The sequence below is a fragment of the Electrophorus electricus genome, chromosome 20 (assembly GCF_041902795.1).
Source record: "Electrophorus electricus isolate QZ-2024a chromosome 20, ASM4190279v1, whole genome shotgun sequence".
Classification (NCBI taxonomy): Eukaryota; Metazoa; Chordata; class Actinopteri; order Gymnotiformes; family Gymnotidae; genus Electrophorus; species Electrophorus electricus.
The window spans coordinates 14,427,393-14,455,000 of record NC_137516.1 but is presented as its reverse complement, the minus strand read 5'-3'; the positions used below and the strand labels follow the sequence as shown (position 1 = coordinate 14,455,000).

At 41.3% G+C, this 27,608-nt stretch overlaps 2 protein-coding genes across 2 annotated transcripts in view; one reads left to right on the top strand and one right to left on the bottom strand.

Moving 5' to 3' along the window:
- zgc:153115 (Krueppel-like factor 9) overlaps positions 1–764 on the bottom strand; it is a 3,110-nt gene extending 2,346 nt beyond the window's left edge. The window contains exon 1 of the mRNA XM_026998348.3: positions 1–764. This exon is cut by the window's left edge and continues 48 nt beyond it. Within this exon, the coding sequence (XP_026854149.1) occupies positions 1–454 (454 nt within the window). The 5' untranslated portion in view covers positions 455–764.
- A 2,353-nt stretch (positions 765–3,117) lies between these two features.
- apoltp (apolipoprotein lipid transfer particle homolog) lies at positions 3,118–27,426 on the top strand. The gene is made up of 63 exons (XM_035536014.1): positions 3,118–3,236; positions 3,565–3,615; positions 3,801–3,958; positions 4,553–4,623; positions 5,003–5,168; positions 5,460–5,597; positions 5,755–5,932; positions 6,095–6,234; positions 6,322–6,425; positions 6,688–6,853; positions 6,950–7,135; positions 7,221–7,373; positions 7,583–7,727; positions 7,828–7,986; positions 8,096–8,214; positions 8,305–8,511; positions 8,588–8,743; positions 8,912–9,096; positions 9,193–9,375; positions 9,469–9,560; positions 9,650–9,819; positions 9,929–10,082; positions 10,230–10,306; positions 10,476–10,656; positions 10,914–11,069; positions 11,148–11,281; positions 11,373–11,531; positions 11,688–11,871; positions 11,975–12,186; positions 12,367–12,555; positions 12,696–12,838; positions 13,015–13,174; positions 13,492–13,575; positions 13,781–13,915; positions 14,271–14,387; positions 14,520–14,740; positions 14,857–15,050; positions 15,238–15,462; positions 15,742–15,890; positions 16,245–16,322; positions 16,465–16,568; positions 16,688–16,769; positions 16,852–16,989; positions 17,190–17,334; positions 17,745–17,866; positions 18,124–18,264; positions 19,376–19,489; positions 20,027–20,158; positions 20,233–20,391; positions 20,564–20,725; positions 20,999–21,161; positions 21,282–21,463; positions 21,576–21,668; positions 22,135–22,330; positions 23,064–23,251; positions 23,361–23,458; positions 23,931–24,115; positions 24,317–24,519; positions 24,597–24,759; positions 25,064–25,188; positions 25,530–25,649; positions 26,429–26,576; positions 26,767–27,426. The coding sequence occupies exons 1-63, from the start codon at positions 3,164–3,166 to the stop codon at positions 26,769–26,771; spliced, it is 9,120 nt and encodes a 3,039-aa protein (XP_035391907.1). The 5' UTR covers positions 3,118–3,163; the 3' UTR covers positions 26,772–27,426.
- The last annotated feature ends 182 nt before the right edge of the window (positions 27,427–27,608 follow it).

Genomic DNA, 27,608 nt, shown 5'->3' with positions numbered 1-27,608 from the left:
CCCTGTCACAACCGTCGAAAGTACACGGGTGACGCTTTGTGGGTGATCTGGGTGCCCCTCCTCCCCAAATCTGTTGGGGGGTATTGTGCTGTGCAGGAACAGGGGTAGCAGAAGGGGTCATAGTTGGAGTAGGGGTGGTGGAGTCGGACAACGTGGTGTAGCCACTCTCGCCACATGAGGAATTGCTGCTCTCGGAGTAGGCCGACATGGGACGAAACTTCCCGTGGAGGTCCGTGAGGATTTCGGCCACTGTCGTTATGTTGGACCCCTCTAATTTAAGGGTCTCGCGTACCTCCCTGTCCTCGCTCGACCCGTCTGGTTCCCCGGGAGGAAGGCCTTGAGGAGTGGCCTGAGAAGCCGCAGCAACCGGGGTGGGTCGATGAAGCACAGGACCGCTGGATATCGACACCAGACATTCGGCGGCGAGATAATCCGAATATGCAAACATCGACATTATATCTTGCTAGTAATTACGATGGACAACAAAGCGAAGTACGAACCTCGTTTCCTGAGCAGATCAGATATCTCGTAAACTTAACTTGTTGACCAGTACAACCTCTTTTTACGCATCGACGACTGCTGCTCTTTGAAATGAAGCAAATGCGAACACAGTAAATCAAAATGTACATGTAACTGATCAAAATAAAGGTAAAAAATATACCACCAACGTGTCTCTGCTCTTAGCCCCAACGTGGTGTCCTACATTGCCCCTCGTTTCATTGTGTCTGCGCAAAAGCCGGTGAAACCCACGCCCCCGGCATAGGGAAACACGCAGCGAATGACGTTGCAGACTGACGCGCTCCGCGGGCGTGGAGCAAACCGATACAATTACGAAAGTACACACTTGGTTTTTGACTCACTAACGATCGTGAAAATCCGGAACATTTTGTATGTGCGGTTGTTATTAGGGCTGATGTGTATAAGCATTGTGGTTTAACGTAGTCGAGCTGGCTTCTAATGTAGCGTAGGTTTTATCAACTTTGATAAAGATGGGGGAAACGGCGCATTGCGCATTCGGTGAAGGTTATGTCATTGTGCTGATATCTGAACATTGCCTAGTTTTGCCTTTGCATTCAGTTGTCCAACAGTAGTGGAAGTCGACTAGCTTACGTGTGTCGTATTAGATAGTTGGACCGCTGCCTGGGTTCCTCCATGAACGCCCATATGGCGGGGGGCGTGGAGCCTGGCTGGTGTCCCACTTTAGACCAGTGAAGTTTAGGGCGGGATGGTACAGGATGTCCGGTCCTCTGATCAAATTTATGTTGTTTGTTTAGTCCAAGCCTGATGCCCTCACGCTGAGATGACTTGACTATGAATTACATTTCTGTCGCAAATATTCGTTTTCAGAAACACTGCCACCAGCCCATAAAAAGAAGCAGCACGCGGGGAAAACAAAAGGTCCCTCTGTCCACGATTGAGGTCACCAACTGTACTGAATTCTGTAGCCTGCCTTCCTAGGAAAGATTCTCGAGGTTTTCTTGCTTTATTGCCAAGCAATTTTATATAATACTAATGTTAATATACCGCACAAAATACATGCAGTCGATGTGACTTACATTTAGACTGTAATGGGAAATGACCCAGTGTTGAATAACAGTAGTACTACAGTGTGCTAAGATTGTCACTGGGCTATTTCAGGACAAATACACCTAGGATAATGGTTTGTAATTTTTAATTTTTTTTCAAATACTGAAACAATTAGAAGCTTTTCTGTTTTTTTCTTCTCTAAACATACTACAAAACACTGAAACATAATGTATTCTCTTCACGAAAAATATGTGCTATATTACACAATGACTGTAGCCTGCAAGTAGACACTGAGAGTATAATAGCGGTAGCGATGGGAAGCTTGCGAACGTCGAAGAACAGCTATATAATACTAATGATGTAAACAAGTCCGGTTCTATGCAGCTGCCAGATGTTTCTGAGTCAAAAAAGAAAGCAGTCAAATTGTGCCATTGGACGATGGCAGTTACCAAGTTTAATAACGTTAATAGTTGAGGAAATGCAAGTCTATTTACTGGTATTTACTGGCCTTCAACTGAGGAAATGTAATGATCCTATGTCTATATGGATGAAAAGCGCCAATGGCTGGTGAATGTGGTATTTCCTGGCAAAGCAGATTTTATAAGGGATTACAAATCAAACCATTTCAAGTAGTCTGCTCAGACGTGACCAAACCTCACGGTACCCGTAAATATATGCTTTTAGAAATGTTTAATAATAATATTATTACAGTTGTAAAAAGCATAACTCTTGAATCCATATTGGTTGAACACTCATTACACCTGCGACGTGAACACACACACACACACACACACACACACACACACACACACACACACACACACACACACACACACACAATACACAATATCAATATAAAACAAAACCTGACATGCCTATATTTATTTGATTACGTCATGCTCAAAACATGTGCACCTGTAGCTCGATAGATGGCGCCAGAGGTATAACCATTAGCCTGCAGTGCCAGGCAGGGCTTTGGAACGCTGTATTGCTGTATATATTGTATGGCTCAGTTTCTATCCAGAGATAAAGTCGAAATCTCACTCACTTACGATGGGGACTCGACAGTGGGCATTCTTACATGGTTCCTGCCATAACAAATAATTTTTATTACTAGAATAAAATGTTTCTTGCCTGTTTATGTACTAAATGATTGCTCTAAATACCAATGTAGAATATCTGAACTTCTCACTTCCAACAAAGCCCCACTGCAAAATTAAGCATATTACACCCACTGTGTAGACTTGTAACAGAGTTAAAAAAAATATTTCATTAAAGACAAAGCATCAGCCATCAAAACTTATTCACATGTATATAAGAAAAAAATAACATGTAAAGACAGGAACATTCACTACAACACATCTAACTTTTTCTGTGTTATGCATTTTAAGATGTGGCCAGGTAAGAAGATCACTTTAACCTTGTGATCACTGCTGTGCTTTGGGGTTTAGCTGGCTGTGCCATACAAGTTGATCTGCCTCACTGGGGAACCTTCCCCTGATTGGTTTCTCTGAATCCTGGGGGTCTCCATAGGCTGCACTCAGCTTAGTTCATTCACTGATGCATTCGCCTATCTTTGGGAATGTTCTGCCCTAAGTGGGTTCAGCTCAAGCCGTTGCTGTGATTATAATACCTTATGACCATGTCTTCACCGTGTCTTCTGTTGTTACGAGATTTCTGCATAGTGTTTGTGGTCAGCATCTTCATTGGTGAGTGTACTCATTTACAAAGTTGCTTTGATTCTGAGTGCTTGAAGCACTAAATGACTTAGAGCCAAACCCTTAAAATATTGCAGTGTACACCCTACATCATATATGGATGTTCATAATAAACTGGCTCTGTTTTAATGAAGGGGCCTGAACACAAAGATCATTGTAAGATATTTGACCAGGTATTATTCAGAAATTTGTAAAATTTTCATCTTAATCCTGCAGTTCTTTTTAGGAAAATGTAGTTGTCACATTCTAGGTTGATGTAAATATTTAAACCAGGTTCTGTGTCTATGTTTCTTTTCATGGTTTCTCGTTTTCATGCTAGGTGAATGTCATACAATTCATCAGGGTCATGTGTGCAAGTCTGCTTGCTCTGGTGAGACACATTAAGAGGAAAGATCTACCCATATCATTTCGGGGGGTGATCACTACTTGCACATGACATGTTTTCAGAAATGATTTCCACTGATCTTCCACTGATCAAACTGGCATATCAGCTGTTTCCAATAAGGGCAAAGAATCACAAAGAGTCATATTAATGTCTATTTCCTTGGTTTTCAGTGCCATGGAATATGCAGAGAGGGCAAAGGCACACATACAGGTACAGCACAAGTGTCACCACCTCCCTGAAAGGGCCTTCACCAGGAAGCAGTCAACTAGCGTTTGACTGCGTGGTCGACATCACCGTCATTCAAGGATGTCCAGATATGGTTCTAAGGGTACATCTGAACTATTCAATTAATTTTTCACCTATCAGGTTTCATTTTTCCATATTTGTTGTATTTAATAAATAACAAGTAAATAGACAAGGTAAACCTGTGAATTAATTTAAAGTGAGCTATGAATTCTGCGTTGTGAATATCAGAATTAACTGGAATTAATTACTTCTATAAATACAGCTGGCAAAGAGGCATTGCAAATACCTCCTACGGAGCTGCATTTTCTAGGCTCTAACAACAGCAAAAGCTGCTCCCTAATGTTCCCCTTTACTTTTCTCCTTCAGATTTGCAGTGAATCATGACACATGATTTTGGTGAATCGTGACATCTTGTTCCATCTCATTCAACTTCAATTTAGAAATGAAAAATATATACTTTTAGTAGTTTAGAAGAAACTAAATTTCTGAACTATTACAAAATATTGGATTTCATAGTTGTTACTCAAATTAATTATTACATCTGCGTTTTTTTCTGGGTGATGTTTATAGGGCCCTATGTATTTGTGTTGTAGCCTGTGATGTCCTTATATTGGCAGGTTCAGTGTGCGCTTGTATTGAGTGTCTCATGTGCTTTGTGACCTCTTATCTTTTGCAGCTTAGGAATCCCCAGATTAAGCAAAGTTCATTAAAAAGGGACAATTCTATGCTACGTCAGAAAAGCATAAGGTAAATTAAGAGATCAGGAGGAAATTTCAACTATATTTTTTATTTATTACATATTACATTCTCTATTTTTATCTCCTCTTTTTGTGCTTATTTCGCGGTTATGTTCTTTCACTTACTGATTCACAATGTCATGGCCAATAACATTTTTAGGTACACCAGAACACAGCTAAAGCAACTACATCTGTGCGTCATTGGTTGGTAAACACAGAGTTCGAAATTGAATTGATGCACCATATAAAGCATTGAATGTTTCACACTCAGAGCAATGGAATGGTTAATGTATCCTCAGCATAGCTTCTCTGTAGCAAACCGTTGTGCTGCAGCCACCTCATATAGGAAATGAGGGTGATGGCCCATCTGGTGTTTGTGATTTTGGCAGAGAGGCACTGGAGAAGAACCCCCTGCGTTTCCTGCTTCAAGGAGGAAAGGTCACAGGCCTGTGTCCCCGGGAGGCAGAGCAGGTGTGGGCTCTCAACATCAAGAGAGCCATACTGAGCATGCTCCAGACCTCCCACTCTGAACGAGCCCGAGAGACAGTGAGAGAGGTGAAGACCACTGGTCAAATATCTCAATACACAGCTTGCTCTCCTGACACGCACATGTGCCATATTTTAAAAACATCTCTTTCTCTTTAAAAATATTTAGTATTATTTTTATTGTACTACAGATGACAGATTTTAAGTATATTGATAAACTTAAAAGTAACTTTGAATACTACATATGTGTGGTTGTGAAATAGATCTTTTATGGCTTAACCTACACATCTGAATCAGACCTGTTACTAATTTATTTTACTAACTGAAAACCCTTAAAATCAGACTCTCTTGTCTCCATAGACTGATGTATATGGTACATGCACGAGCTCCTATGAGCAGAAAGGACCTTCACTGGTGAAGACTCGGTATATACAGCAGTGCCTCAGAGAGCGAGTAAATGATTTTTGGTGGCAGTCAGTACCACTAAAGGAAGACACAGTAGGTCCAGAGTTCTTCATAATTTACTGCACTGATGTGTTAGTTCTATCAAAGTTGTAGACCAAATTAGGCAAGTTAGTCTTTCAAGCACTCTTGTTAACAGTTCATTTTGACTGGAAGTTGGCTTTAAATTAATTTGCCATATTCTTTCTATTAGACAGTGAATGCTAGTCTTAAATGCACCCAGCTTTATGGCACAACCATGATGGACAAGGTGAACTGCACAGAGACTATGACACTGGTGCCTCTGTCAGGGTCACTGGACCAGGTGCAGACCACCACGGTCTCCACTCTGACTCTACTGAGAACCCTGGAGGGAATCAAAGTAGATTCAGGTAATGAGGACAGTATGACCAGTGGCTTGGCAATAGGTTCACACCTTTCTTTTTTCTAAAACCTTTCCTTTTTTCTAGAGGTTTAATTTGAACAATTTGGAAGTAAGACTTTTACATAATTATATGTGGAGGACAAATGAGACTCATCCATTTTTCTATCAGGGTTACAAGATGAAGGATATTTGACTGACCTAAGGTTTAAAGTGGAAACTGAAAACCCAGCGCGAGGAGGGGCTCGTTCTGCACAGGAGGTTTCAGGGACTGTGAGGAGGCTCTGTGCTCACTCAGCCGAACAGGAACAGGTCAGGACTTGGTTAATAGTCTTATTGCATGCCATCCATAGACAGATTGTGTCTCCTCAGTTTCCGAGACTCTCTGCTGCATCCTAGCAATCGGAGCTCTTTCTGAGTTTGGTCCTCCAACTGAGAACCCTGACCCTACAGCAGCTGAAGGATGTCTGGCAGGAGGTCTCCTTCAAGTGCCGTGATGACTGGTAAGTTTTGCAATGTGTTCAAGTGTTCAAATGCTCAGATATTTGTCACTGGATTAAAGTGTAGTGCATTTTTAAAAGAGCTACAGCAATATTGAAAAACAGACCATTTCTACTTTATAGAAACATCTCAGTGAGCTGAGCAAAGTTAAACATAATAAAGCATCAGCATTATATTTTGTAACCAAAAATGCAACTATGGTTCCTGCTAACTTTTATAACTTGTTGTCATGTCTTCATTATGTTAGTTTTGTTTTAATTACAGGCAGCCCCTGGTAGAAGCTCTTCCTGCCTGTGGATCTGAGACATGCATTCACTTCACAACCAGTCTCATTCTCAACAACGAGATTGATCAGGATCACAGCATCTCCTTCCTCAGTGCCATCACATTTGCTCCCCATCCCACCCTGTCCATGATCAGTCATATTCGCGTAAGCTCTTCTGCTGCTGAAGACAAAAAGGTACATGCTATAAAGCAATAACCACAACAACAACTTAATTTATCACTGTTCTGGCTTCTTTTTCAGGCTCTTTTGAAATTCCCTCTACTTCGTCCAAAGACTATATTGGCTTTATCCTCACTGGTCCACCACATTTGTCAAAAAGAACACATTTCATGTAGCGAAATTCCTGAAGTCCAACAGTTTGTACGCATTCTAAAGGAGAGCCTTGAACAAGGCTGTGGTGGGCAGGGAGCCCCTGGAATCACAGAGGTATTGTCAAACCAAAGACACATGCTGTCAGGGTTTGCCATTAAGACTAATCGGTCCAATGTCTCCCTCCATTTATTTGATGCAGTTGCTGCATGTTCTGAAAGCAGTGGGAAACATTGGTGAGGCTGTTGGAGCACTCATACCTCAGTTGAACATCTGTATCCGCAACCACTCAGTGCCACTAGAACTTAGAATAGCTGCTGTACAAGCCTTCAGACGCATCCCCTGCCACAGTGAAGTGAGTATTTCTAAAGACAATAAATAAGAAATATATGGGCTTAAAATAGTTGGAAACAAGATAGCTTCCAAAATTTCAGGCAGTTGAAACATGACCTCTTTATGGTTTGTACACAGAAATGGGTGTATAAATGTTAGTCATGTTACAATAATGGGTAGGGTACAAGGGTGGATCACCGGAAAAGTCCAACATTGCTTATTTCTCTTCAGAGAGGAGTCCTTGCTTGGGCATATGAGCACCCACATGAAGATGTAGAGGTCAGGATTTCTGCTTATCAGCAGCTCATGCACTGTCCTGACCAGGAGGTGTTCAAAATCATAAGGGCCACCTTAAGAAATGAGACATCCACTCAAGGTATTAGTACTGAACAGCACATCTATAACAGATATGTGTGGTAATGGAGTAGTTCCAGTTATGATTTGTCCCTATAAATTCTGGCACTATTTCCACTCAGTTGGGTCTTTTGTCTGGAGCCATCTCTTCAATCTTCAGAAAACAGAAGACCCCCTGAAGAAAGATTTAATGGAGTCACTGCCACATGACATTATCAGTAAAGACTTTGAAGCTGAACCATGGAAGTATTCTTCACATATGGATTTTACAATGGACACAGGTATCTATCATTAATTACATATAGGTTGCTGCTGATAAATAACCAATGTTTTGCCGTGTTCTTATAATTTTTGTTGTGTTCTTAATGTCCTTGTCTTTGTGTTTGCTAGGAGTGGCTGTCGCCAATGTTGAAGGAGCCTTGGTTTTCTCCCACATGTCCTTATTGCCTCGTTCTGCTATGGCTAACATGACAGTTCACATCTTGGGCAGATCATTTAACCTTTTTGAGGTTGAAAATAATTTCTCCATCTTAAACAATTTAGTGCATCTTTACACCAATGGGCAGCATTTTCATTCACTGTATCACGGTTGCTTTCAGGTCTCTCTTAGGATGGAAAATGCAGAACATTTTCTCTGGAGCACATTTGAAGGTCCTGACGCGCATGATAAAAAGTCTGCTCATAACACAAAATCAGCACCACGTAGGGAAAAAAGGAAGAAGAGAAGTGAGGAGAGGTGGTCGGACCCACAAGGAAGACGGGATGAGAATGCAAACTGTCACATCCCGAGTCCCCCGAACACTAAGGTAAGGGTCCAGTGGGTGGTGATTTGGTCAATGTTGTTTTGCAGCACATCAGGAATGACCAGGTGTTTTATTCAAGTCCACAGGACATAGGGAGAGGCACAGTGATTTCCAGTGTTGGATTAATGTGAAGATGTTTGGCAGAGATCTTACCTTCATGACCTGCAATGAACTCATTGGCCAAATGCGAGACGTATCACTTAGCTTAGCAGGTTTCACTGTAAAGCTGTTAAAGGTGAGAGAAAACTTGTTTTAAGTAGATAACAACAGGTGATCTCCTAGAATAATACGGAGTGGCTTTGGTTGCATTCTGAGAATTAACCAGTTGCCAAAGTGCTGATCTGTGTGAATTTTTGCCAATTCTTAGAAATTATATCTCTGTTTAATCTCTTCTACATCTCAGGGTCAGGAGGTTAAAGTAAATTACAGGGCAATTGCACTTGCAGAAGAATTGGTTTTACCATCACTTTCTGGGGTACCCATCAAGCTGAGCATCAACATTTCCTCTTCCTGCTCTCTTGGAGTGAAGGGTACTGCTAACTTTAAAGACTGGTCTCAGTTCTCACTGGCTGGCTATATAAAACCAAAGTAAGCATGAAGTCTTAGTAGTTATGGTAGTTTTGGCACGTGTCTTCAGCTGTGATGTTAAGTGTCCTTTCTCGTTTGTGCTTTGCCCTATCATAGTGCATTTATTGCCATCTCAGCCAGAATTGGCGTGGATGGAGCACTTGGTCGATCTGGGCTGGAGTGGGTCACCTGGGTCAGAACTTCCACCAGCATGGATGGAGGTGCATATGTGCACAATGGTCAAAGTCTAAAAATGGTCCTCAACATGCCAGAAGATGTCATGGATATTATGTCCTTTAGGTTTGAAGTAATAATGTTTCATACAGACAAAGTAACAGAAATAAATGTTGGCTAAGAATCTAAAAGAGACTATTGATCTTCTTCTTGAAACAGCTCTAGAATGTATCATGTGAGTGGAGAGAGTAGAGAGGAGCTCACTGTCTCGAGGACCCTCAAAGAGAAGACAACCTGTACTCCCAAAACATGTACAGTCGATATGTTATAGTATAAATTACAATAGATCACCTTTTGTTTCAATAAGACACATCCAGTAAAAAGAGTTTTTTCTCCCCAGGGTCCAAGATGCTTGGATGTCAGCTGTGCTCTGATGTCATCTATCCCGTGTCACTGATAGGAAGAGGTTTTCCGCCTCCTGGCCCTGTGCTGTTTACTCTGAGATTTCAAAAACTGGACAAAGGCCTTCAAAAGTACATATTAGAGGCAGCTTATGCTTTTGTTCCGCAAGTAAGTCTAATCAATAATAATTTTACTATAATAAATTTATTATAGAAAATCCAAACATATACTCACTTATTTATTTTATCTTGTAATTGCTCTTGTTTGTATGTGTCAGAGGAACTCATGGCTGCCACTGGAAACTAATCTTCTTATTTTTTTTGGCACACCACAATCCACTATCCCACGAGATGTATCTTTGGACTTCAGTGTCAGTCCTCAGAGACTGAATCTGAAAATTACGCACCCTCTAAAAACTATCCTCATCCAAGGTGACTCATTTCAGAAAAATAATACATACTATGGATGCAGACACACAGAGTTTATGCTCTGCTACACTTTTAATGTAATATAATTGCTAAAATTTGTTAACTTTTGTTTCTTGGGGGGTTTATTTGTGGGTTTTTTTTTTAACACAGGGCAGATCAATGAACTGAATGGTCTGTGTACAGGAAGAGCTGAGTTACGTATAGATGACAGCTACTATTACCTCAAGGTAATAAGACCTTGGACCAAAGAATGTGCATTGAAAACCAAACTGCCGACAGCATTCTAACAGACCAAACTTTAGATGAAGTGTTGACCTGCTCATTTAGATTGCAGTTCATCAATTTTAATAAAACAGTTAAATTGCATCTATCACTTATTCTTCCTCTGGGCATCAGGGATTGAAGGAGACAATCAGTCTTCAATCAGAAAAGCGAACACACTACGAACTGGAGGCCAAAATCACAGCAAACGGGCATCCAGTTGTATTATCTGTCAATGTCACACATGGACTAAGCAGAAAGATCAGTGTATCTGCTAAGCTACGGAATGTCTTCATTAAAGATGCTTCCTTTTCAGGCAAGATCTTAGAACTTAATTTTTACCTTTATCACTATCAGATAAATATTTGAAGATGTCAAGTGTCAGTTGATTTATGAGTAATCATTGCTGATCCATCAGTGGTTGGGTTTTCAAACATGCCCCTTAAACATTTTCTACTGAGTTTTATTATTGTTTAAGGAGTTTAGCTTACATTATTAAGGACTGAAAGTTACATTCCTGAATGCAACACAGCTATTGTATGCAAAGGATGTTGGATGTGACTTTATCCACAGTGCAGCTGGGCCGGAGACAGGATGATGGCCAGAGGCAGTACTCCATGGATGCAGTGATCCTGTTGCCTAACATACTTTCCATGAGGACCCTTGGAATGCTTGGGCACAGAGGACCAGACTGGAGCTTTGGCTTGAGGGTCAGATATGGTGTGTCAGGTGAGAGAACTATTCAGATGGTATTGCTCATTGAAACAAGTGTACAGAATTATATCATCAGAACCCATGTTTTCACAGAGGACTCACAAAATAAGGGAGAGTGTCACATATCTCAGAACCTAAGAGACGAGGTCGGGCTAGATGAGAAACATTACAGCATGCAAGCAGAGCATGAGCTTGTGTGCTCCCACATCACCTCCATAAACCACAAGGTAGCATTAGTGTATGCTGCCTCAGTAGATTCACGTGTTTGTTTGTTTTTAAATCAGTGATTGGTTCACCATTCTGACTTCTGAATTGCAGATACAGCTCAGACATGAAAGGAGTCCAATTCATATCCAGTCTTCACTTGATCTGAGCTATGGCAAACACTGGAACCAGGCTAGCAACAAAGAAAGAGTCCTTCTGAGTCAATCAATAAGGAACCAGTCTGGACCAAGTCTCACCAGTTATGCTCTTGAGGTGAACCCTTCTCTAAATGTGCTATATTAAAATCAAACAAAACCAAAATGTGTCATTGCCTACTAGGAGTATTGCACTATTTTCTTTATTTAAAGAATATATAATGATTTCTGTTCTACAATAAAGTTGTATTAATATATAGTCTTGGTTCTTTAGTTCAGCCTACGAATACCAGAACAAAGATTGAACTATAGGATTCAGCTCTTACATTCCCACCAGAAAAGAAGGAAATCAGAGAGCAGCACCCACCTTAAGGTCAATTATAATGACCAGATTCCCTTGGTGGCTGGGCTTCATTGGAAAGACATGTCTACAAAAGCCTCATTACGGAAATGGGAAGGTACAGATTTACTGTGACCCTTCAAGAGCCCCACGCTTATTACATAAAACCCAATGTATTTAGGGTAGAGATATTCAGTCCTTCTCCTTTGCCCTGCCTATAGGATCCTTCAACATGGATACACCTTGGCTGTATGTCCACATGGCACCTAAACTAACGCAACCCCAATATGGCACAACTCACTTTACTTCTGAGATTACCACTCGCAAGTGGATAACCATTCACAACTTAATGATGGAGGGTCTCTACAGAGAGAGAAACAGAGATGTGGAGTGGCAGTTACACTTTTTCACACCTACTGTTACCTATCTTAAGGTATTTTTGTGTAATTTACTCTGGTAAAATCATTTCTGGTCAAAGCATTACTTACCTGATGCATTGTTCTGTCCATATTGCATAATGACCAGATTCTATAACAAACACTATAAGGTGTGACATACATAGCACAATTACTAGAGGAATACTAACTCATGTATGACTTTGGCTTTGCTCCAGGTTGGTGGCGGGGGCATGCTGGGGAAACACAGTGTTAATGCTTCTTGCTGCATTAGCACAGCCTGGACGCCAGCCTTGAGAGGGGAGATTTTGCTGGGTGATGGAAAACAGCTGAAGACCCTGGATGTGAATACAAGATATGGCAAGCAGACCCTAAACATCTCTGCAAGTCTCAACACTCTGGACAAGGTACAGTTAAGGAACCAAGACTTAGTCACACACTACTAATAGATTACCCTTCCCAAATTAAGCCTATTAAGCACTACTACATATTCTACTCTTTTTCCTTCCAATGATAGAATATCTGTTAATTAAGTCCTTTTTTGCAGAAATTAAAGAAGAAACTGGTAGTTATGAGTATGACTCTCTCAGAACTAAACAGTCCATATCTAGAACTGGAGATAAGGGGCAGAGTGGAAGAAATGAGGAAGGACAAGTATTTGTATCAAAAAAGATGGGTGCTACACTTCAGGTCTGTATGGATAACTATGGTTTGGTTTTTTACTCAATCACAATGATATCAACACTGATAAAGGCTGATTTGGGAATAGACATGAAGGCAATAACACAACAGACTTGTTTGAGTACAGTTTCAACTGTTTATATTTACAGAGTATTGCTACTGTTTGTTTATATTCCTTTGTGCAGGCAGCCATTTAGGTTCCTCCCCCAAAGCCTGCTCCTCCAGGAAACCTTCACTATTGATCTGCATAAAGGACTCTACATTCTTGAGTCCAAAACACTGCTTCATGACAACAGAAAAGCCATTCACATACTGACCCTGGGATCTCGATCCCATCATCCACATGTGAGTTCCCACTGATGACCGCTATTTGTCACAGTAGTACAGTAGTCTCCAGTCAGAGGTCATCTTATCACATATGTGTTTTGTTTTGTTTGTTTGTTTGAAACACAAAAGTGTGCTGATTAAACTAAGATTGAAATTGTGCTCATACAGGATCAAATATTCACAACCTAGATGCTTACATTAAAATATCACAGGCAGGTCCTTTTTTATTGGGTATTAAATAAACTAACATTTTTATTGGGTATTAAATAAACTAACATATTTAGGGATTTGTTGACCCTGTCTTTGGAAATAATGTGCTGTGTGTTTGTTCTTAGGTGTGTTCCTCCCTGATTCATTCCTTTAACTTGGAGCATATCCCACGAGATTCAGAGATTTGCATCAGTATACTGAACAACCAGGTCGGTACAAAAACTAATTACATGTCACACTTGTAATGAAATATTCAATCTAAGTTAAATGCTGAATATACTAATTGGAAACATCAATATGCGCATGTTTAATGCTGCACCATATCAAGAAAACATTGATGTAGAACTTGAACAATTAATGTAGTTCATTCATTCATTCATTCTTGTTTGTGCCCACCATGATCTCTTCTTGCAGACTGTATGGGAGCTGCAAGGGAGGATATGGGCTGCTAAGAAGGAGAGGCTGGTAGTTCTCGGTCAGCTCCAACTTCCTAGTGAAGCTTCTCAGCAAAGCATTGTGGTCAAATTCAACCTCACTCAGCTACTGCAGGTAAACAAGTAGGGTCTTTTCCTTCTGCTTCTTTTGCTTCTGCTACAGCTTCTTCTGCTTCTTTAGCGTTTGCTATTCCAAATGGTAGTCTGCTTTTACATAGTATTTTTTTAATTGTACCCAGAGAGATTCAGGTGTCTAACATCTGTCTAACATGTCTATCTATATCTTTATCGTTTATTATCCTAGATAAGCTATCTCTCACCTAGCTCTTTGCTTAATTTTAGCATTTGTGTCCATTTCATGTAGTATACTTGCTCTGTAAATCAACTCATACCTTGTTATTGGACCTTTAATCTTTTATTGGACTGCCTTTAGTGGATTACCTAACTGAACAATCCCGATTCCATTCCAGCTAAACATTCCTTCCTCCATAACCCTATATGCCAATATGTTGAAAAATCACTGGAAAAGTATGGAATCAGAATACTCTGGAAAGGGAAACGTGGCCATCGATGATACGGACTATGATGTAAAAACTTTCACATCATTAGGGAAATCTACTAATAGTATAATTTTATTGTCATGGCTATTTATGTATCTGTATGCAAACCATATTGTTCATTATGATACACAATCTTGATATCTTGATTAAATTTTTCAGGCTTATTTAGCAGTCAAGAGGTCTCCTGATGGAAAAATCAGCAATTCCATATATATAGGGTCTGATGGCAAGTTGTGTGCTGTGCTAGATGTCTCTCTAGCTAACACGATACAAACAGGTGTTCATGCAGTCGTCTTCGACCTAAGCTTTCAGCAGACTCTACTTCCAGTGCTAACAACAGATGGCCACATTAATCTCAGAGCAAATTCTTCCTCAAAAAGGTAATTTATTGTTAATTTGACTTGTTGATATTGTGGATTTGTCATCTTTTTCACTGGTTCTAATTACTGCACCATTTAATGCCATGCTGTTTGCCATATCTTCTGTGCTCTTTCAGTTTCTCGGGCATGTGTGTACTGCAGAAGAGAGAGGAGTTGTTCCGAGCTGAGCTGAGCGTTGCAGTCGTGCGTGACCCTGAGCTCCAGCTGTCTCTCTCTGGGGACCTGATCATCTCACTGCCTGGTTTCCCCCTGCTGCCACATGTCTCCAGCCTAATTGGTTTTTTCAATAACTCGAAGGCTCTCACTAAGGGTAATCCACAACACCCCCAAAACGAAGCGCACATGTTGTGGATGAAAAAATGATCTGACAAACTTCCCATTGAACTTTCACTCAGTGCAGCATAATCCATGGCGGATTCACAATAAAGCAATAGCATGTATATTGTGTAACCCTTTGATCTACAACATCACTTCACAAATCCACTGGCATTCTCTAGGGGAGCTGACAGTAATGGTGGATGAGGCTGCGTATGGAGTGGAGCTGACACATGGGCATGGAGACGCCGGGTTTGGGGGGATGAATGGTGGGGAAATGACCTGGCTTTGTGCACTGGCTCAGGGGCACTGGCTGTGCATCAACATCAGCAGAAGCTCTGGACAGGACATACACAACGGCCTCCAAGCCCAGGTCTCCCACTCCGTCCCCTGGCTACTATCTGCAGGTATGTTCATGGCTGTTTTTGTGCTTTTCTTTTGTGCTTGCACCTTTTAGGCTCATAACTGTGGACATGGCAACACTGCAAAAAATTATATCAACTGAAAACATCTTGGAATATAAATGTATCCAACTTTTCTCTGCCCCCAAATTATTATATGGTAGATTAGCCAGTTTCTACGCATTTTTACTTCGTTGACTATAAATAACTAATTAACTGTAATTGCAATGAACTATAATGAGTGGACGTTTGTTTGATTTGTGATACATTGATACCTTGGGACAGGGTTCCCTGCTGTCACCGCCGCGGGGGCGCATGTGAACCGGAGCGGGAGCAACCTCTTCGCAATAGCACACCTCCACGCTGGGGCCCAGGAGCTGAAGATCACAGTGCAGAGAGGAGGGCATTCCACAGGAGCTACAAATCACCTCCTGGTTAAGATTCCTTTCACTCACTCCGTTTTCATCAAAGTTGTTGTGGAGCACTGCAGTTGTGGAACACTACAGTTTGTGGGTGTTTTGGTTGCCTGCATCTCTTCTTGTTCGGATTTTGTGTCAGCATTTATCCCACATTGCCGATATTTAACACTGCATTTTAACAAGTTTAAATCAACCATGACTATTCTTTTTTGAGCAATAAGCAAGCATGATCTTAGCTTTCATGTGGCTGGTCTGTGGACCTTTCCTCTCCGGGTCGGCTGATTTGTTATTAGAGGGAAATGCCTCTGATTCCTTGCTCCTCTCCTACAAGGAAGACAAACTAAAGTTGCGGCCGGCTTGTTTTAACAGGTGAACTGCACAGGGGGAATCAGCCCTGGCCACCTCTCAGGTTTCTGCTACACAGAGGCACTGGACCAGTCACTGCGGGTATGTTAGAGGTGATTCCATAGTTTCTCTGGTTAGGTGTTTGCACATAAACTGTTTTTTAATGCAATGAATGAAACAGATGCAGAAGATATTGACTGAATGAAGACAGCCAGTTAATCCCTTTCTTATGCACATTGGGTAGATGGATATATGGCTCAATCTGGCAGAATCCGTTCGTGTTGCATCAGAGAACTCAGATGTGTCATCGTTGTCACTTGAGATCCAGGGACATCATCTTTCTTCCAGGTTCAGTGCACACATCTCCCATAATAAACATTAGAATACCTGTAACTTAGATGATACACAAGCTTCTTCCAAGTTGTCATCATGAAATGTACCTCACAATCACATTACCTTCATTTTAGCGTTGGGCTAATGGTGAACATTAACCACAACATCTCTTCCATACAACCATTTGTGCCATGTGTGCTTCAAGCTAAATCACAGGTATGGCCAAACCTGGATTGTACACTTCTTCGACCTGTTTTGCCACATTGTACATTAATGTCACACGTCTGTCTCTACACAGCTGAACCACTCAACCTCGTTGATTAAGGGGGCAGCAGAGCTACTGACAGGCAAGAGCATGATGTGTTTTGAAGGACAGGTGTCCCACACAAAGACGGGGTTCAAACAGACATTAGAGCTTTATCATTCTTTGCCACAGGTAGTAGCAGGAAGAAACTAAACAATCCTCTTACAACATTATATTCTAACACTGCATGTATACACCAGCTGTAGTATTAGAGTGACAGTACCCTATAGATTGAAAACTGTATTGTGCTTTTATATTTATTGATTTTATCTACCTGCCACTGCGCTGTTGTGAAAGCATTCTTGTCTTGTCTGTAACTTATGAATGTGTAGTTGAAGTTGGTTCCCAGCACTGTTCTAGTAAGGACGGTGTATGCAAGACAGAATGGATCATATACTCTAGCACACCACACAGAGTGGGTGGATTCTGACACAACTGGACCTGCAGGCTTACAACCCCACAAATCACATGTTATAGGTACTATACACTTCGATGAAACACTCATGTCCCTTCTATAGTCCCTGTTACTGTAATCATCATTTTAACCCACTTTTTAAAAAATTAAAGCATGCAATTAGTTGCTTTTACATCAGCAATTTGATTAGAGGGAACTAAAATCTATAATTATGAAATTGTTTTTGCTGCAAAACAATCTTTTAGGTTACAAGGCATTGATGCATCAATATGATCTTACACAGTTCTCATACTAGAAAAATGACCTAGCTACCAATGAACAAACCTAGTGAGGATCAGCATTCCTGATCTCATTTGCATAATGAGATCATGAGCTAGTGGTTAGTGTCCTTTGATTTGAACACAAATGTTTTCAGCCAAAGACCTGAATATCCAGGCCTGCTGTGAATAATCACGTGTGTGCTTCTCGTCAGACGAGTCTGGCTCCCAGTCTGGGGCCCATGGGTGGGGGCTGGAGGTGAGGCTTGAGAGAGAAGCACTGAGCAAGCGTGGAGATGTGCTTGTTGACTGGACTCTGGGTGGAGAACGAGAACAGGTAATGACAGACGCTGACCAGAGCTCAATTCTCCTTTGCTGCTTTACATGCAAGTTCATCCCCAGCTTGTGCGAGTGAGTTTAAGCAGTGAAGACAAGCACAGCCAACTTTGTGCATTCTGGTTTTGGAGTCTGTTTATGCTGTATGATGTTTGTGTGTATTGGTGGTGCTGAAATGAAATAAATTAGAGTGTGTGTGTGTGTGTGTGTTTGTGTATGTGTGTATGTGCATGCATGGGTGCCCACATATGCTTGAAGATGAGAGCTACAGGATCCTGGAGGTCTACAGACAGAGGGGTCGAGGCTGTGCTGGAGCTTGAGCAGCCCTTCACGCCCATGCTATCCCACTTGCACCTGCACACGCAATCACACAGCCCGTTATATGGCAGCAGCAATCAGGTGCACATGACAGCCATGCGTGACCATCAAGACACTCAAGGGCATCTTACAAATATATGATAAAAAAAAAAAAAATCAAAACAGCAATATATCAAGACATCAGTGAATCAATCATAGTAGCAGTATACAGTAATAACTTAGTATAATACATAAAAGTAAAAAACAGCATAAGTACACACTTAATGTAAGTGTAACCCTTAGGAACAGTGTCAGCCTGAATATGCTAGCGTGAAAAGACACGGTTTAAGGTGAGATTTGAAGGTAGGAAAGAAGTTATATATATCTTTTGGGAGAGAGCTCCACAGTTCTTAAAATCAATTCAGTATTATACGGTACTGGGAGCCAGTGAAGTTGCTGAAGGACAGGAGTGATGTGTTCTATGGAAGAATGGAACACTGGTAATGTCCTTGACAACTGAGTTCTGTGTGTGAAGGAGCTTTAGAGGGAGACCAGAAAGGATAGAATTACAATAATTGATACAGGATGTAATCAATCACGGTGTGTATGAGGATAGCAGTACTATATATATATATATATATATATATATATATATATATATATATATATATATATATATATATATATATATATATATATATATATATAAGAGACAAAGAAGATTATTATTACATTGATGGAAATATGTAAACAAAGTAATATTACTTATATGTGCTTAACAGTATAAGGTGCTATCAATTATGACACCCAGACTGAGGGAAACGAATGACTATGGAATTATCAATGGTCAGAGAAAAACTGTCAAGTTTAGACAAAGTAGATATAGTAACTATAGTAACCATAATTCCATTTTATCACTATTAAGTTTGAGAAATTCCAATAAACATCCAGAAAGTAAAATTGGTGGAAGAGTGCAATAAGGCTTGGCAGATAGCAGGATATTGTGTGAAATGGTATCAAAGGCTGTGCCCTAATCAAGAAGTACGACTATAGTTAGTAGTCCAGAGTCAACTGGTGATTTTGACCAAAGATGTCTTTGTACTATGGAAGAGATGAAAACCAGAGTGAAACCGATTATTATCAGTGAGGTGACCATGTACCTATTCATCTGTGCACAACAGCAATGGAAAATTAACCATGTTCTATTTGCTAGGTCCAGCTCTGCTGGGACCATGGGACACCTGTGAATGTATCTTTGACACTGAGAAAGCACTGGTATGGTGACTCCAGCAGTGGGCAGGCCTGTATCTTCATGTCACCTGGACAGGTGCAGTAAAACATGCTTTATTTCGCAAACTCCACATTTGTGTTTCCCAAACACAATGCTTTAACTGTTGTCTACTGCATAATTAAATTTGCCATGTCAGACATAAAGGGTGTGCGGTGAAGAATTCCGTTTAATTTCCGTTGTTGCCCACCAGGGGACAATGATTAAGAACAATAGATGCAGCTCATGATCTCATAATCAGGACTATCAGTGAAATTGAACAGATTACATGTGTTTTGAATGCAGTATATATGTACAGCCTGCTGTAAGCAATCTGTCTGATGTAGTCATTGTGTTCTCTGTGATACCCATAGTTTGACATCTTTGAACGTGAGTAATATCCAGCATGTAATTCCCAGCTATAAGGTTGCACATAGCACCAGTTTTTAAGTGTTTTTTTTTTTGTTTTTTTTTTGTTTTTTTTAATGAATTACATATTACAACCTGATTATAGTGCCACTGAAATTTGCCATGCAAAATGAGGGCAGGATGAAAAAAAAAACACACTGACCGCAGAATTGCCACTCTCAATTTTAGATGCGATCAGTTCTCCCTCTAGTGGACGCTCAAGGCTGCATCTTGGTAGCACAGGAAGGGAAAGCCTCCTACTCGCAAAGAGCTGAGCTGAAGTGGAGTGACAAGAGCATCACACAGAGCATGAAGTATGAGGTAACGTAGCATGACCCTTCAATAGTGTGTTGACCCAAATGCATAGTGACACTGAAGCTCTTTGTCCTGAGCAGAGAGGGGCCAAAGGAATGCACACTGTCCAGGTGGAGGCAGGGGTCCAGAATGTGTCTCCCAGACCCTGCCCTTCTCACACTCTTCGGGCTAAGATGCACACGAACCTCAGAGACATCATAGAGCACCATATCCTCTTGGGGCTCTGTCCTCCACAGCCAGTGAGTAAGCATATTTTTTTTGTGTGTTGATAATGAATTGCTGAAATATGTCATATGACCCTACAAATTTGCCATAATAGCTCGTATTTCCAGACGAGTGCAAATGTGCAGCATACATTTTTGCAAGCTCTATAGCCTTTTTGATCTATACTGATGGGTGCCTTGTTCACAGGCTCTGTCTTGGTCTGGCTCTCACCGTGTGAACTCAGGCAAAGTCATGCTGCACAGCCAGACCGTCCTGTCAGTGGTGGGCCAGGCCCCACTCAGCGCCTTCACACTGGCCCTCAGGAATTCTAGCAGCAGCCAGCGCGGGAACTACTCCCTGCTTGCTCAGGTTCTCCACCACCACCACCAACACCACCAACACCAACACCACCTACAACAACAACAACAACACCAACACCAACACCACCACGATGGCACTGGCCCGAGCGCAGCACTTTCACCTAAAACACTTGATAAGTGGGGGCCTGAGGGTAGGCTGAGTTCCATAATCCTGCAAAGGGGAAGCAAGGAAAAGCTCCCAGCAACTCTACCGATGTGTAGATGGTGTAGATGGTGATGGCATGATGTGTTTATCACATGTTTTTTATGTGTGCCATGGCAGTGGAAGGTGGGGAACTGGAGTGCTGAGCTCAGTACCAGTGTACACTCCTCAGAAAGGACCACAGGCCTGCAGCTTCAGGCCGGACTGGACCACGGCGAGCTCCTCTGGCTGCAGGCTAGACGGGGAAAGCGTTGTTTACAAGCTGCTGCAGGATATGTTGGTGGTCAGAATATGCCAGAATTAATGAAATATTAATTCAATTTGAATTATATTCATATAATAATGTCTTATAAAACTATTCTTAAGCCCATCAAACACCCTCTTGATTTATTGCTTGACCCAGACTCGTCTGATGACCTCAGAACAGCTCTCTGCTTGGAGGAACGTCACTGGCTCACCCTGGAGGTCCAAAGGGGAGGACGCAGCATTGAGAATGAGGCTCTTGCCCTCATCTCCATGGGAATAGCCAATCGCAGCCTTATCTTTCAAGCCAAGGGGTGCGAAGAGTGCTTATTAGCGACAGAGGTAGGCTGACAAAGCAGCTTGATATATCTCTCACTCATATATCTGCCCCTTTCATGTTAGGTTTGCTCATTGTTATGTTTATTGTTACTGATGTTAAATGCAATGTGCACAGGCCCGCCTTCAGCAGCTGCGGACCCACATAAGGAGGAAATTACTGGAGAGAGTTCAGAAAGTACACCATCTTCTGCTGGACGTCAAGAGACAGGTTAGAGCAAGAGGAAGCAGTAGTGCTATGCTAAGCTCTCTTCAGGATTTACTGGCTGCTCTCTCTCTCTCTTTAATCAGATCCACAGTATCTGTTATCTAAGGGTAACCCACAGGCTTTCTATACATACTCATAAACTCATAAAATAAGCAGTTTCTACTAGATGTGGTTATATAAAAATATTGACAAAACAAAAAAGATTAATAAGCTTTCTATAAAGGCTTTAATGATGATAGCCTGTAGCTCTGCTTGTCCCCTAATATAGACTTATTAGGAAGGAGATGCTATAAATGTGATGTCTGACTATATCTAAATTTAAACCTGAGGGAAAATGTAAAATTTCACTAACTAGATGTGTTTCAGGTTCATGAAAATTTTGAATGTTTGATGAGGCTGTAGTTATGAGTGTTCCAGAAGTAGGCATACCTGACTGCTATCTTGGTGAGCTCTGATCCACTGTCTGCAGGCTGGAGGTAGCGGAGCCTTGCAGGAGCTATGCGACGGGCCCCTGAGACTCGCCCGCAGGGCTGAGCACCTGCTACTGCGGCCAGCACCTCTTCCCTGGGAGCACAGGCCCCTCGGCCATGTGCTCTCGCATGGCCTGCCCAAGTTTCTCCAGTGGCTGCACGACATGAGCCAGTTGGTCCAACAGGAGCTCAGGAGTGAGTGGGACCCCCTAATTCATTCCCTCGAATTCAGTCACAGTGGCGGTCCAATTGGCGCACCTGGAACTCAGGAGAGGGGTTCATTTTAGCGCTGCCTTGCATTTAACACATTTGCCTGAACTCAGCAGAAAATCTGTTGGTGAATCTAGGGAGGTGGCGCAGGGAAAGAACTAAACTTTACAGTTCTGTGGCTCTCTGGGACTGCACTTTATCTGGCCTAGATATTTCATGTCATGTCTACACAGCTCAAGCCAATTTACTGAATAAATCAAAAGCCTCTTCACAAGCAATTGCGAAGAAGCACTTTTAAAAAGCAGCATTATTAGTAATATAAAGGTTCTGAGGGTAAAAAGTTCTAGAAATTTTAAGGGTGGAGCAGGGAGGGTTGGGAGATCAGTGGAAAGTACAGATAGATATTTTATGCTGCTAGTCCAGTAGATCTGCTGCACCTCCTTTAGATTTGCACAAAATGTATTAGGACTTTAAATATTGAAGGTTAGGGTATATAGCGTTCTACTTACAGAATGGGCAGCCCCATTCAAAGTCCCACCCATATGACATATTTGAAGCTCTATGGTATCTCATGGATACTTAAGTGCCTTGATATATAGTTTAAAACACAATTTCCTTGGATGCTTAAAACACAGTAATTTATGTTCACATATAATGTATTTAGGTTAGTGCATGTATGCTTGCATGTTTACATTTTTGGGATTCATTTTATCCACAGAGCCACTGACCACACTGGCTGGAGCTTACCATGATGTAACTGGAGAACGTCTGGACACCCTATGGCACCAGGGACTACAGATTTGGAGCAGAGAGCTGGCCCAGCTGCTACCTGAAGTTCTGCATTATCAACACCTGAGAGCGCCAGCGCTAACTGCTCTCCAGACCACGATTGCTGCACTGGACTTGGTGAGATGGAGTCAGTGCAGCTCGTCTGAGCACTTGAACCCCTGGCTAGACTGGCAGAATAATGACAGTGAATAGCATGAAAAAAGATTTATGATGCCATATTCTTCAGGTTGGCCAGCAGACAGTTCACTGGGCTGAGGCCAGGTTTGCAGCAATGTTAGTGGGAGTCAGGAGGCAGTTAGCACTTATGTACAAGTTCTCCAGAAGGTGAGTGCAAAATCTGCAGCAAAATGCTTCATGTGTTGAGTAAACGCACAAACTGCAAGAGAATCTCAAGCAAACTGCATATACGTTCACAATGTGCTGGTTCCATCATTTACTGTTCTGCAGTTACTGACAGAATAGCAAAAACACATTTGCTTCATAAGCACATTTACAAAATGGGTCTGATGCTCTTGTCCAGAACAACTTAAATATTTATTAGTATTATAGTACATGTGCTCCCTGGGAACTGAAACCATGATCTTGCTGTTACTAGCACCAGGCTCTACCTGCTCTACCTGTAAGCTCCAAGACAAGAATGAAGTTCCTCACTATCATATTTTAGGTTCAGGTTAGGCTCCTCCATTGTGTTCAATACTCTGTAAGGATACTCTGACAAGCATGTCCCTTGAGACCAGAAGGCATGATGCATGTTCTTTGCATAGTATGATGCCTGGTTGACTGTACATTGCCATAGGGATGAGGAAGTAAGGGTGAAGATTCCCCTGCCGCGGAACCCATGGCCGAAGGGGTCGGGGGCAAATGTGGTGGAGGTGCTGCTGGAGGAGTTTCTCCTGAAGCCTCTCTTGGCCTTGAACTCTGCAAGCCTCACGGCTGACCTCTACAGGCTCAAGAGGAGACTGATGGATAGCCCCTTTAATCGTGAGTTTCTCAATAGCAGTATGTTCTGATATAAATCCACTAATACATAATCTCTAACTCTTGATGTCTTCAGAAATCTGCCCACTACAAGTGATGCAAGTGATGTTTTCAATTCTTTGGTGAAAATATATCTTTCTGAGTTCACTGCAGTGTTGTCTTGTTGCTAATAATTTCCTTTGATATCCATTTCTACCTGAACAGATCAAGCATTTCTGGTGGCAGATGAATTTGCGGTGTCCTTTGATGGACATCTGTTTGCAGTACCAGCATTTTGCAATCTTATTTTAGCATCTGATGTCACCAAGAACACCTTCAGCATAATGCTACAATCGAATGGGCCAAAACAGCGCTCCTTAGTGGTGCAGCTAAAAAACACCACTGTTAAGATCCATCCTAACGCACAAGTATGTGCACATTCTATCCAATTTAATCACTTAAGTCTGGGTTAAGGCTATAATTCTTTCTGATGTCCTGTTTCCAGGTGGAGGCCAATTGTCATGGTGTGCACACACCCTTCACCAACCATGACGTCACTATAATGAGGGAGATGAATCTCCTTATAGTGTCCAATAGAAAGGGATTATTGGTGTCATGTGACCCCTATGTGCGCGTGTGCCGTATAACTCTAGAGGGCTGGCTGCATGGTAAGATGGCTGTCCTCTATTCTGTCAGATTATGATTATGTTAAGATTATGTTAACCCTTTACCCCTAACAACAAAGACCTTAATCAAGCAGAGTAGTGGACTAGTATATCCAATGTTAGATTAATGAGATCAGTGACACTGAAATATAATATAATATTTCCATTTTGAACTGCTGCAGCAATTGCATTATCGTTCACATTTCATCCATATTTCTCAGCAAACTGTTAAATATTTGACTTCCCAGGATGTCAGTTATTGTACATTTGGTTTCTATCTTATTTCTTTGGTTTTTGATGTCCTTAGGGCTGTCCAGTGGACTGCTGGGCACCAATGACAATGAAGCAGGTAACGAGCGACCTTTGCCAGATGGCTCCCAGGCGCCCAGCATGACCGAGTTCATGCTTGCCTGGCAGCTAGGAAGCCCACAGGTGAGAAATACATGCCTGCTTCTCTCGTTACACTCAAGGGCAGCTAAAACAGGCTGCCATATGGTGTCCTCCATCTTTAAACACCTGTTGTGTGCCATGATTCAATATTTATTTTGCTGGTAACTACAGTAAATCATACAGCCCATCTTGATCAGGTATTGCACTGTAGGGCTGGCTTTTATTATGTAATTCTGAACCTTATTTGAAATATCCATGCACTTCATCATTTACTTTCCTTCCTTTGCACCAGGTCCCACCTATCTGGTGTAGCACAAGGACGTTAAAGTGCATGTGGTTGTGTCTGTTGATGCATCACATAATAGCTGTGTGTGTCACTATAGACGGGTTCCAGCTGCATCCGTGCCAGGGGCGGGGCTTGCCAGACGCGTAGCATGGAGGAGCCATCCTGTGCGCTCCTCTTCTCCTCCACCAGTTCTCCCCTCAGTGCCTGCTTCAGAGTGGTAATCAGCTTTTCCACCTGGAGCCTTTTCAGAAACTAGGGGTTGAAGGATACTTCAAGTCTCATCTATTGAATGATTTTGCAGAGTCTGATGTGATTCTGTGGATGCACATAAATCACCCCATGTTGTGCCAGATACAACCAGCAGCCATTGTTTTAGCAATACCACTGTATTATAAACATAGATGTAAATGTAGTAAGAATGATATAATTTATCCTCTAGTATTTCATCAGTCTCACTGCTGGACGGCTGTATATAGTGTATATTACATAGTTTATAGTGTATAGTATGTAGTTTATAGTATATAGTATATAATATACAGTAGAGTAGTGTCCTCTTGACTTGATGTGCCTTGTATGCTGGCGTGCTAAAACAGTTTCACTCAGATATCAGTGAAATACTCTCTGTCTTTCTTTCTATCTATCCATATATCTTGGATTGGCAGTGGTACTATGTTGGGAAACTGACCATTGATGAAGGGGTTAGGGGTTAGCTGATGAATTGTGCATAATAATAAATGGGCTATATTGTGTAATTTATACACTGTATACATGTATTAAATGCCTTTATATCATATAAACATGTACATGAATACAACCAATATTAACCATATTTGGAGCAACTATATTAACATATTCACCATTGAACTTTGCAGTTATACTCCTTCTGTACATTTCTAGTTCTCACACACATTTTTTAAAAACCTTTTTTCCAAATTGCGTTATTCTCTAGTACATAATGTTGTTAACTCATAATGTCACCCTCCGTCTCATTCTCAGGTGGACCCAGAGCAGTTCCTAGCAGTGTGTGAAAGCAGCGTCTGTGGCAGTGTAGATGTTTCCAGCAGTGCTCCATGCAGGCTTTCTTCAGCGTACATTCAGTTGTGCCTGAGGAACTATGTTCCCCTGGAGATGCCTATACAGTGTGGTTAGTGTCACCCTTATCATCCACTATCACTGTGGCGGATGGAGTGGGAAGCGTGGATTTGATAACTGTATGTATTTAAGGGGTAAAGGGAGGTAGGAGGAGTTTTTGTGAGATATGGGTTAAATTCACTAGATGTTAGGATGTTGATGTGCTGTGTATACAAACTTGTAGCTATTTTCTTCTTTCCCAGTGTAAGGATGATGCCAAGAGGTTCCTTCTTACCTCAGTAGAAAAAAAGCCCATACTGTTTTTTGCTTGTTGCCAATTTGTCTGATTTGTGAAACTCTGTAGTTCTGTTTTTCTTCGATTTTGTTTCAAACTTGTATCTGATTGCAGTACAAAGTAATAATGAGTTTTTAAATGCTTTGCTTTCTTGTCTTTTCAGTTTACTGTTATTTAAAACATATTTCAAGATTTGATCATTGTTGGCTACAAAATCTTTTTTGGGGGGCTAACATGGAGAAGTCTCAGAACAAGAGAAATGTACAATAAACAAATGAATGTGAATATCATTTTAACCTTGACCAAGAGCACATTAAATCATTTCCCTATTTTCCTATGTCTAAATAAATGTGCTTTTCCCTACATGGCCTACATCTAGTAAAAACTCATGGGTTGTAAAATATGAAATTCAGAGAATAAGACTTATGGCTAAGATTAATGTTCAGTAACCTTGTGTATGTTGGAGACAAGATCCCAAAACTAAACCTGTTAGATTCTTGCTAACACTTAAAAAGCATGCACGCTGAAACAAAAAATTATATCTTAGCAAAGGAACATGTTTTCTAGGCAATAAATTTATTGTGAAAAATGTTTTGCAGGCAATAAATCTAATCTTGTCTTAATCACACATGCTTTCTTAACATTATTCTATTTTACCTCATTTAAAATATCATTTTTTCAAGCATTTTGCCTATTTCCTGTGTTGTGCTTTTGGGTTTTTCTTAAGCGCCATTTTATTTAAACCTGTGTACTAAACCTTGTACATTTTTTTCATTCATTTTCTAACTAAGATTTGTTCTTTCTAGAATG